Below are 12579 nucleotides of genomic sequence, written 5' to 3' on the forward strand. Positions count from 1 at the left end.
TTTTACGGAAATAATAATAAAAAAAAAAACAAAAATAAAAAACAACAAATTTTATAACACAAACAAAACAACAAATAATTATAACACAGCGATAGTAGGTTATGTATAAAGTGCAACGGTTCACGATAATCCAATCCTTCAGCCTTTCCCAGTGGTCACTTCGAGAAAAGTCTCTTTCCCCTTTTCATAATTTCAAGTTAAAATAAGAACAAATTTCTCCTCGACTACATTCTGTGACCACGGTATGCACATTTTAAAATCATTAACTCTTGAACCTACGGTACTCCGTTTTTCTTTCGTAATCGGAGGGAGTGTCAAATTCCCTCCTCCGACACCCCGTGTGCAGTGCCTACCCACTAAAACCTCCACGTTGATCGTCCTTGCACCACCATAAAAAGGCACCGTGAGCCGATAGCGGAAAAATATTCGGTTCCCCTCCACGCCAGTGCATATTAGGTGGGTGTGGAGCCACTGCCCCTCTTACCCCGGACAGGGTCACATTGCGACATCGTCACTCGTCTAGCAAGTCGAACTATGGCTAGGGTAGAGTGCACTATCCCATAAACACACTGCGCCTATCTCCTCGACTATGCCCCGTTGAGGGATGGACAGAAGAACGAGCGGTTCTATCTTCCCCGCTGCAGGCGCAATCAGCCACACGCACGCATGCACGCACACATGCAGTCAGTGTGGGAGGAGTTGAAGCACCTTGGGCCCCTCGAGTTCAAGCACCTTAAGCCTCTCTCAGCAGCGAGAAATCCCTCCCAATTTTCCCCACCAGGACACGGTGCTTATCCGTGCCCATGCGGGGCACATTTTTAGGCAGGAACTTATACCGAAATGTAAAATACCAGTATTATATCGGTATTTTTTGGTTGTACCTAGATAACTCTTATAGAAACCAAAATACAAAAATATCGGTATAACATTAAATATAGTATTGAACTATGTTTACCGATAATTTTTTCGTTTTTTTTTTTTGTTTCGTTAGAATTTTTAGTACGCTACATTTTAGATGGGCTTTATAGACGTCCAGGAGCTCTCGGTCATATGTGTTGTTGTATTTCCGCTCGGCTTGCAAATTTCCTAGTGAAAAACACGACCGGTTACCCATCCGTGGTGGGTTCGTTGTCACAGCGCAGCGCCTACCGTAAAATCCGATGCATCTGTGAAAATGGCCAAGGGCAGCGTGACATTGGGGTGTGCAAGGAGAGCTGGCGCGAGCGAGACCTTCTCTCTGCACTTGTCGAACGCTTGAACCTTTCCCGGCGTCCACTCGACAGTTGTTCGGCCTTTGGCGTTTCTCTGCAGTGCTGCATTGAGAAGCGCCTGGGCGTTTCGACGACTGCAGGCATGAGAGAACCTGTAGAAGTTTATTTTAATTCCAGGGGAACTCGAATAAACCGAAACGGAATTGTAATCGCGGTCTTTGGTAATATAATATATCGTACGGGTTCATTACTGGTATATAATTGCGCGCACTAAGTCTATGGCCGAGAAAATAGACGTGCGAAATCCTCAATCAATAATATGCGTCACTGGATATCTGTCCGTGATTGTGCTTGCGTTTAACGCACGATAATCGTCACTCAAACGCCATTCTTCGAAGCGAGGTGAAAAGGCCAATGATCAACAAGCTTTCGAATCTTCGCGCTATGCCATCATCCTTGATCATAACCTCAAATTTGGCCTTCGCGATCTTCAGGTTGTCGGGAGCAAAACGTCGGCGCTTGCGCGGTATCTGTGGACCAGCCTGTGATCCGTATATAGTGTTCCTTTGGAGCGCTAAATTTAAGTAATTTTATGTTCGAATTTAATAACGATCAAAGCTTCCCACATTTTCGAGTGTCTAAACGTACGAGTGTGAGATAAGCTTTTGGAGAGCTAGAATTTGAAGCGTGTAGGTGTAGGAAAGGAAGTGAAGGAAATGGAGGGGATATGGCGTTTCATCCCTAATGGACTCATCGGTAAGACATCCTAGCAAGGTTTGCCTTATACGGTGGGACATTGGAAGATCGGTAAGGGACCGTATATATACCGATCGGAGCAGGTACGGAAACTTGCGGGAAACGGTCGGCGGTCAGTTTCCCTCTGGTGGCAAACGTGGGTAGTGCCGCCACATAACCCCCTTGCTAATGGTTAACGATATTTGAAGTTCCTCTTCTTGATTAGAAAATGGAGAATTGCTTAGAAATTGCACACCAAGTAGCTCGAACTCAACTATTGGGCTGTTCGGAAAGTCATTTCGTTTTCCAAAATGGAAAATATATAATTTAATAAAGTGTTTATATACTCTAAAATAATCGTGTTTCATTTTCACCAAAAAATACGAAATGACTTACCGAACAACCCAATTTATTACAATTGGTAGAATTTCGGAAGACGTTGAAATAGACAACGTGAAGAAAATGCGAAGAGAAATTGATCGTAACAGGTGTAATAATTATAATTCTACTCGCATATTAGATATTATAACAATGTTGAGAAAATTTTCTAAATATTCCCGATTAGACTCAAAAGAGAATATTTTATAGTTCTGGTATAAAAAAAGAAAGAATATTCCAGAACTATATTCTTTAGCTCAAATGGTATTAACCATGCCACCAACCCAAGTAAGCTTTGAAAGATTCTCCTCTCTTAAGTACATATATAATTTCACCATTGCGATATAATTTGAATACCGATATTCTTAATCATATATTAATGTTACGTACGAAACAAAATGTAAATTTATAAGTTAGTTGCCTCTAAATATAATTATTGACAAAGAGGACATCTCACGCTTAATTGAAACATTACACTTTTTCATGATATATTTCTTAATTTGTTATTATATTTGAAAAAGAAAATAAAATGAATTGAATCCTATGTTTTGTACGTGTTCTTCCTTTTTCTTTAGGTGCCTCGGAAATTTTACCACCAGAGGCACCCAGTACGCTATATCCACCACTATCGTGAATGGAAATAAAATGAAAAATATAATAACAGTGAAACGTCCAAAATTTTAATGTCTCGATCAACCTTGAAGTAGAATGAAATAGCAAACGGCGATAAAGGGAATATAGAATACAAAGAAATGAAGATAGGTCCTCTATTTCGGCGACAAGGCGTGAAGACTCGTCAAACGTCTGACTGTTACTACATTTCCAAGATTAAAATACCGAAACGATACCAGTATTTATTTCCATTTTCGGTAATATATCGATATCGGTATCGTAACGGTATCGGTATTTCCGTACTAACCGATTTCGGTATTATATCGGTTTTGGTATAGCTTTGCTGGCATAATATCGGTATCAAAATCATACCAGTATTAAATCCCTGGCTCTGAGGGAGGATTAACCGATTGGATAGTGAAGTTTTTCCGGCAATACTGATACGAAGCAAATCTACCATCTGCTTATCGTCCCCGAGATGACCCTATCCTCTTGACCTAAGTCATGTAGGCCCAGAATCCTGGTTTATAAAAGAAGTCATCGCCCTGAATAAAGGGAGCAGTGTGTCCCTGAATGAGAGTTGTTTCGAGAACTGTTTCAAAGAGTCGTTGTCGAGAGTCATTGTCACTAGTGTTGCTGGTCTGTAGTACATTTAATTACTTTAACTCTACAGATATACTCTCGTTATTAATAAACTTCTATCACAGATATTTTATTGACAATTCTCTTACATGTATGTACGTGTAACAGTTTTGAAAGTAATTTTAAAACAAATCGTTCATTTCAACAAACGTTATGTTTAAAAAATGTGATTTAAGTATAAAATAAATCACGAGTATATAAAATTCTTTCTAAAGCTTGTAAGATTACCAGAGAATGTTTAAAACAAATGTGAAATCTTTTTCCAGGATCGATAGATTGTGCAGTAAAAAATCTCTTACTGTGTTTTCTATATATTCTAAAATTAATTAATAAAATTATTCTAAAACGAATTAAGCTAGAAAAGTAACACAGAGCTGCTTTTACTAGTCTCCTCTGTTCTTGAACTTCTCTTTACGTATTATTTTTAAAGAACATTTGACAATGTCTACATTAGATCAGTATCTGCAGTGTAGGTTAATAGTGACAATGGTTAGATATACGGTAGACAGACAAAACGAAATTTGGCCTGACCGTACTAACTATTGTAGTTGTCGACTATCGTGCAGTGACTGATTATAAAAGCTATTGTGGATTAGGTGATAATATTGTTATTTCAATTTAAACTGAAATCTATCAACAACTAGTTCTCAAAGGAACATTCTGGGGTGTTTGTCCTTAATAAAATTAATTGCTTTTAACATTTCCATAAAGTTGATAATATATAGAACTTTATTTTTAGCTTGTCTATTGTGCCTATTAAAAGTTGAATTCTTCATAAATTTTTAATCGGTAAAACTCATTACCGTAACACTTAACACACTAAAACTTAAAAACGGAAGCTTGTAAAATACCCGGCACTTTTTACTAACAATATTATGTTAACTAAATAAACCTTTAAAAATACGGTAATTGTTAATTATTTGCTCTGCGTTTCTCAATGGTTCGAGAAATTGCAAGCCTAAAGAGGAAAGAAAGAATTGAGGGATGAAGGTCCAATTATCTTTTTAAAATTACGTATTATTTCACATTTATCAACATTTGGGATGTGAGCACTTGTAATCTATTGTATAACAATTAAAATGACTAATATTTCTTCTGGAACTCGTTTAAATTATTAAATTCTACATACAAAAGAATACCAAATACGGTCTAAAATAGTTACTGAGATATTCTTAATCTAAATAAATCATCTTCAATTAGAAAATATCATAAATCAATGTGCCTGTTTGAACAACTTGTAACATAGTTTTATGTACGATGGTAGATCATATTGACAAACAGAGTCCTTGTTAGATGTTAGATATCAACGAACAACTAAGCTTAGCAAATGTAGAAGTCTTATATGAGAAAGTTACTTTTGCGATGTAATAGTGAGACATACTGTAACGAACAGTAGCTCGAGCAACATTTAAAATAAAATTAATTTCGAGAGTATCTTAGTAATTATTAATCCTAAACCTTATTTATTATAATACTTTTTCATGTAGAATTTGATGCTTCTTCAAAATTTTCAAAAATTAATCAATCCATTTAAAAACTAAAAGTGACCTTCGCATCTCAATAAAGATTTCAGGTAACGTAAAAGCGATTAGTCCTCTTGAAAACCATATAATTTTTATTTGAAACATTTATTCGTACAAGAAATAATTCGCGAATTATTCGTAGCCTCTCGCTCTGAAATTGTGCATAGTTTGCTTGTTAAGAACCTCTTTTTTAACGACTATTGAATATTTTAAAGCTAAAATTTGTTTAAATAAAACTGTATTACTCGTCATTGGAAGATCTGGCACCTGGATAACGTTTACCGAAACATTCGCGAGAATAAATTCATACTCGATAATTTGTAATAATACAAATACACGCAACTGCGTAGGTAGAGAGTTTTTTTACCAACCCTGGCGTAGAAATGGAGAGGCAAGTCGACCGTACCATTCACTATAAAGGGTGGGTCACGGGTGGCGCCACTGTAAAGCTAACCACCTCCGCTGGAAGGCGAGGCGAAACGGAGTACGGTGCGACGAGGGTAGCAAATCCACCCCCGTAAAGCGATTTGCTACCAAGGGGTTTGGAAAGTCGCCATGTCTGCCTAACTCTACAGTCGCTATACCTACGCTTTAATACCAATGAAATGTCAAAGCACGTCGCGAGCTATAGAGTTGTCGGCGTTGTCGAGCTGTTTGGTGTCTTCGTAAACTCGTGCATCGTCACGTTGTCGCGAGTCCTCGGTTTCTTGTTGGTCGTACTCGTTTTCGGGCTCTTGCTTGCGCTTGTGCTCGTGGTTGTGGTCGTGGCCGTGGTCGTGGCCGCAGTCGTGCTCGTGGTCGTGTTCGTGCTCGTGGTCGTGCTCGTGCTCGTGCTCGTGCTCGTGCTCCTGCTCGTGCTCTTGCCCGTGCTTGTGCCTGTGCCCGTACCCTTATTCCGTGCCCTTATTCTTGCGCCCGTGCTTGTACTCGTGATCGGTGCTCTTGAAAATGCAGTTGCCATACGTGCTCGTATGAAGCTCAATCCAGCCAATCAAGTTTCGAACGACGTACAAAATCGGAACAGGGGAAACGAAAAGCAAAACAAGAGGGCCTAGACTCGAAATCCAGTCGATCTGTCCTGTCGATCTCTCTGAGTGATTTCTTGACCTTGGCATACAAACCGACGCTCTACCAACGAAAGTAACCACTACGCGAACCAGGTAACCACGAGTACGGCCGCCCAAATTCTGGCTGAACAGAGAGAGCCCCTGATAAAAATCTTATATGCTACTAACGACGGTCAGGTAAAAGAAATCGTGCGTCGGAGGCCACCGCCGAATCGTTTCGCGATGAGCGAGCAGGATGTGGATGACGTTGCTTTTTTGACAGGTGAGAGATCTTTGAAAAAAGAGAAAGAAAAAGAAAGAAAGAAAGAAACAGGTTAACCCCGTTAGAAGTCTTGCGATCGGTCTATTCGATTCTGTCTCGTGTAATTATTGTTTTAGCGCCTCTTTTGACCTCTCTGTTTTTCTACCCTTCCCTCCGTATCCCTTGCGGTTTTGCTCCATTTACCATTACTTTCCTTCCTTATTTTCTCCTTCTGCTTAATTCTTATCCTGCCGTCTCTTTTTACCACACACGATTCTCTCCTTTTCCTTTAAAATCGTTCGACCAGATGGCCCACTTACGACCCTCCGGGCTGCGAATAGACTATACGAGAAGCACGTGCGTACGATCAATAAGAGAGACGCTTTTGATCTTTCAAATTAAAGCAGGCTAACCCGCTTATCCCTGCATATGCATGTTACCTTATATTATTCTTGATGGGTTAACTTATTAGAATTTCGGTATCGATAAAGGGAATAAGTTGTGCTTCCAGTCGTATCTTTCTCTTATCATTGTTGCAAAGTAATAATATAATACTTTGTGCTAATATTTTGTGTAAATATGTGAATTCTCTGTGTGAAATTATCTCTTGTGTTTATGAAAATCTTATAGTTTACTCGAAAATCTGTTGCTCTACTTAGGTCGTGTAAAGTTGTCCATAGACTTTGGCGCCTGATATTATCACCATACAAATCTTTCGTTTTCAATTTTAGTTTCTTTTAACAATTTGCAAAAATGTTTGAAAAGAAAACAGTTCATTTAGAAGAAACGAATAATATGATTTGTAGATTATTCAATTTACGGTTACTCCAATTTTAAACAGGACTCCATATTCGTTGTGCATTATAATTTAACTGCTATCGAGACAAGTTTAACAATCTATAATAATACGATCTTTGTATGATTTTGTACAAAAAAATTTGTATTGGTGAACGTGGCTGTTCAGAAGGTTACGTTTCAGTAGTACAAGTTGTCATATTCAAGGTCATTTGAAAGTTATATTGTTGTAGATCAGTAAATTCGTTTTAATATTAGCAAAAACAACGACCTTGATTTCCAAATCTCAAATACTTTTTTGTATTACCAATTGCAAAAAAAAAAAATAGAGATTTTTGAAGTGATAATGTTAAGTGTTTTTTCATTGTATACAGTGCAGATCGTTTAAATGAGAAAATTTAAATATGTTTATCATGTAAGGATGTAAGAAAAAGAAGGCTCAGGATAAAGGATCATTTTTCCAAAGAGTAGATACAGCGATACAAAGAAATTTTCCTTAAGGTCTTTCTTTCTCGAGATTTCAATATCATCGATATTTTTTAAAACGAAACTAAATTTTGTTAAATAGTTCAACTTTAAACAGATCTGGCTGGAATGCAAAATAATACGTGCAAAAAGAATATTATAGTATGTATTCGGTGCATACATCGGCAAGCATGAGCAAGCATGAAATCTTGAAAAGAATGACCTTGGGAATAATTTATTTCCCATTACTGTGTTTATCTCTTTGAACAATTTAATTTGATCGCAAACTGTTTTCCTTTCAGATATTCATAAGCAACACACTAGGTTGTTCAATAACTTTTGTCGTTCGATAAAACTTATCGAACAATCTATTGGATAGACATTTAGGTGTTTCTGTTTAAATGATCCACACTGTGCACATGTATTGAATTTGTCTAGGAACTGCTTACAATTCAAAAGTAGTTTAAAATTACTGTAATTGAAATTTACTGTTACGACATACTTCTCATTCAATAATAAGTAGAGAAATATTTCGTACACTCTGAGAAAATTGCATCAGCGCCACAATGAACTGTCGCCGACTAATCAAAAAACTGTGTCAAGTGTGTGTAGTCGAGGACGCTAAACTTGACGCGATTTTTATGTCGGTAGACGTAAGGTTTTTATATTCATAATTTTGATCATTGATACAGATTATAGTTTCTCCTTAAACAGAGCTTAAATTGAGCGATTTTCCTAAATTTTAATCGTTTTGCATTTTGACTGATCTTGAGTATCGTTTTCTCTTAATGAGAATAAGTGTTATAACGAGGAGTAGTAATATATATATATATATTCTAAAAACACATACGTTCTTGTAATGAAAAATATGTGTACACCTGATATACACTGATCATTCTCCAGGAGACCCTTTGTTCCAGGAGATAGCAACACAGGATTGCACAAACGTAATATTTATGAGCACAATGGAGTTGTGTGTTCTCAGAAAAGGGCTCTCTGTATCACTACCGTTGTTTTTGCGATCCTTTTCGCTATATCACTCATCATTGCCTTCGCGGGACCACAGAATGGTATTTCTAAATTACTTAGTTAATCACGTTAACCGTGTACGTTAATAATGCTATAGTTATTTACAGATTTCTATTAAAATCTATTATACTGCACATATTATCCGCTTTTCATAAAAATCGTCAGAGTATTTTAACGTCATATTTGTTCTCGTGTTTAAATTTTCAGACTGCCCTTGTGTTGGAGAGAAGCCAGCCAACCTGGAAATCGAGGACGATGAAAAAAGCAGTGTGCCTCTTGCGACTAATGGAGAGGTATGATCATTTATGTGTGTTTTGTTGGATATATAATTGTAATGTTGAAGTGGAACGAAACATATACGTCGTGGCACATAATTCGGACACAATGCACGAATAACTGAAGGAGCGTATACTTGTATAAAATTTCATATGGAATATGAAGGATATAGAACAATTTATATCACTGAAATGTGTTTTTTCTATAAACACATTTCTATTAACTTCAAGTATTAACCAAAGTAATACAAAGTTAAGTGATTTGTAGTTTTGTATGCAGATACGCAACTTTTACACCGTACTAAATTCAATTTTTAAGTATTTACTGGTATTTAGAGGTTGAGTATGTAGATTTTTAAGGTAAAGTTGGATCAATTGTGATTAAATTACATTGTCAACCTGTGCGATTAATTAAAACGTATGGAAATGCAAATTGAATAAGTATGTAGAGTGTCACTCTTTATATTTGCGCCTGAAAGTCTTCGTTTAAAGCTAAACGTTGATACGAAACGTCTTGGCGGGAAATCAATTGTACCACGTAACTACAATCTATACTGCAACCTTAAGTGTTAACTATTCATATTCAATTACTAGTTGCATAGAAAGTATGATATTATTTTGAAGATACGATACGCACACTTCTGTAATACATTACACTATTGATGGTATAAAAATAATTCGATTGAATGAAATTATAGGTGTTTCCCTGGAATAACGTAAGGCTACCTACGTTTGCGCATCCTACAAGATACAATATCACCATCCATCCAAATCTTACCACCTTAGAAGTAAAAGGTAAGCAATATATTATTGTGTTAATATTAAAATTTGATTTCTTTTGCAATTATACGTGAATTTTTAATACAAAGTTAAATACAGAATCCCATGTGAGGAGTAGTAATATATAATATATGCGAGTTTGCGTAAAAGAAATGTAAAAAGATTATTTTGAGACTGAAAGGTAGAAATTTCGAAGAGAGAAACTATTTTCGCAAATGAAACCTTTATGCGTCGCTTTTAATTTTGAAAATACTTGAAAAATATACATGTGAAAGAATTAACGTTGGATTTTTATTTTTCAGGACAAGTCACAATTGAATTTTATGTCGATAAAGAGACCAATTATATCGTCTTCCATAGCAAAAATTTGACAATGAATGAAAAAGTAGGAACTCTTTAAGATCTTGTAAACTACATTGAATAATTTGTTACACTCGGTAGATATTTAAAATTTCGGAATTTTTCTTTTCAGATGGTTCAGGATCGTAAAGGCCATAGGTTAAAAATCGCGAAACTCTTGGAGTATCCAAAACATCAGCAGTTATATCTAGAACTGGAGGAAAGCAAATTTCGAAAAAGGGGAAATTATTCGGTGCATCTAAGGTTCATCTCGAAACTCACGAGTGAACTCGAAGGATTCTACCTTAGCAGCTACGTTACCCCAGAAGGAGAAAAGAGGTCACTCTGAAACTGTAATAATTTTCTGTTTGAAAAATAATACAAGGTCTAGTTTTATTTTAAAGAAGTTCGTAACTGAAGTTTTTCAACTTTAGGTATTTGGCCACTACCCACTTTGAACCGACATATGCACGTTCAGCATTTCCCTGCTTCGATGAACCACAATTCAAAGCTAAATTTAAAGTCTCGATATTCAGAGATAGGTTTCACATTGCATTGTGCAATATGCCTGTAATGAATACCGAAGACGCCGGATTTTACATGGGAACTGGGCTTGTGAGTATAAAACATAAGCTATAATATAATAAACTTTTATCAATCTATGCTATTAAGATAAAACAGCAAGACGTTACGTTTTCTTAACTATCGATTTACTTTTCATTGATTAATATACACATTTTCCATCTATCGTACTTCTTAAAATACACGAACGTGTACCTACACAATCTAATGATTAAATAGCGAGACTGATTTCATTTTTTAAAAATCACTACGATCATGTTTAAAATCATTTTATTTTCTTCGATTCGCGATATCCTATAGCTTTGATGGAACGAGTACAGAAAATAATAATTGTCAGTAACGGTTACGCCATGTGGGACAAATTCGTGATAGATAAGGCTCTGTTTGATAAAAGATCGATTTTAAAAACAGTGGATATTTTTTGGAAATTTTTAATCGACACGTTTATACCATTGTTCATCCAGTAAAGTGTTCGAAATAAAGTGCACACAAGTATTCTTTCACAAATCCTCTAATAAAATTTTGTCGATTGTCCTTGTATTAATACCAAAGTAGTAACTATTCCTAAGATGATACAACGATTAATATTTCAGTTCTGAATACAATTTAACAAATTTTTAAACAGAATTTCATATTTTTTCTTTGCTATATTGCGTTCTTATAAGATCTCGAAGGAACTAATAGACTACTAATTGATTTTATAAAAAGTCAGTCTTGTTATTTATTTATCGAATCGTGTAAAAATAGTTACTGTTTCGTGTACAACATATACTTGAATTTTTACTACTTGTAATAAATATCAATTTTAATGCAATTAGCGATATACGAGGGGTTTTCAATATGTAATGAAAAATTTATTATAAAATTATTGTTGTTCGTGGATAATGCTACATTTATCTACATGTGGTTCTCTTACATCCAAACACTTATTTCACCTATAGATAAATTAAGTTTTCAAATCCATTTTTATTTCTTTGATTCATCGTTGTATAGCTTCATTCACGTCATCCAATGATTGAAAGTAGTTTCCTTATAGAGACTTTTTTAATGCAGTATACAAATAAAAGTTATTCGATACGAGATAGTTTAATTTGTTAAAAAAATCTACTGCAAGATTTCTACTGCAGTTTTTCCGGATTCTAAAGTTTAAATGTTGTTCCAATGGATCTTTCATAAGGTTCGGATAATATACAGCGTTTATTAACTGGCCTTCTGGTAAATAATCTACAAAACTCCTTTTAAATTCCAAGAAACGGTTATTATAATCTTGTGTAATAATAGATCCACGTTTCATTTGTCGTTAGAAGTCCCTCTCAAAAACAAATGGAGTAGTATTTCTAAAGAAGTAGTAACGCAACAATTGTCTACTCAAATCCCTCCTGCAAGCATTTAATAATACGCCACGTTTTTACATTTTTTTAAACAGAAGAAATATGATCGATCAATTATTGTTTCACTCTATTATACCAGCACAGTTTCGTATATTAAATCTACATCATATACGAATTCTAATGAAATTTGTATCGCTTATTCAACGCCCCGCATACTGTGCACTAAATTACATTGTCATTTTTAATGATTACAAGTTAAATTCACAATAAACTAATTCGTGGTAAATACGATTTCCAGTTACGTGACGATTTTCAAGAATCCGTCGAAATGTCGACATACTTGGTGGCTTTTGTGGTGTGTGATTTCAAACGAGTTTCCGAGCTAACGAAAAGGAATATTTCCGTAAGTGTTTACGCGGCGGAGGCGATGCTTTCACAGGCAAAGTATGCTGTAAATACTGCTGCTCGTACAATGGATTACTTCGAATCTTTTTTCGGAGTGCATTACCCATTGCCCAAGCAAGGTACGTAATAAAAATAATCGTTAAATTAATTCGTTCGATTAACTAGTGAA

At 35.7% G+C, this 12579-nt stretch overlaps 1 protein-coding gene across 7 annotated transcripts in view; it reads left to right on the top strand.

Annotated features, from left to right (window-relative positions):
- The window catches only part of LOC143143138 (endoplasmic reticulum aminopeptidase 1), a 74024-nt gene that overhangs the window by 41963 nt on the left and 19482 nt on the right, over window positions 1-12579 (top strand). For 4 of the 7 annotated variants that reach the window (XM_076304074.1, XM_076304075.1, XM_076304073.1 and 1 more), the window contains 7 exons: window positions 8590-8739; window positions 8906-8991; window positions 9672-9768; window positions 10056-10138; window positions 10226-10431; window positions 10527-10707; window positions 12304-12529. In XM_076304074.1, coding sequence (XP_076160189.1) covers window positions 8590-8739; window positions 8906-8991; window positions 9672-9768; window positions 10056-10138; window positions 10226-10431; window positions 10527-10707; window positions 12304-12529 — 1029 coding nt within the window. Of the gene's footprint in view, window positions 1-5776; window positions 6431-8589; window positions 8740-8905; window positions 8992-9671; window positions 9769-10055; window positions 10139-10225; window positions 10432-10526; window positions 10708-12303; window positions 12530-12579 lie in introns of those variants that run through there. The other 3 variants (XM_076304077.1, XM_076304076.1, XM_076304078.1) reach the window with 3 other exon arrangements.

This window comes from Ptiloglossa arizonensis, chromosome 2 (genome assembly GCF_051014685.1).
Source record: "Ptiloglossa arizonensis isolate GNS036 chromosome 2, iyPtiAriz1_principal, whole genome shotgun sequence".
NCBI classification, from domain to species: Eukaryota; Metazoa; Arthropoda; class Insecta; order Hymenoptera; family Colletidae; genus Ptiloglossa; species Ptiloglossa arizonensis.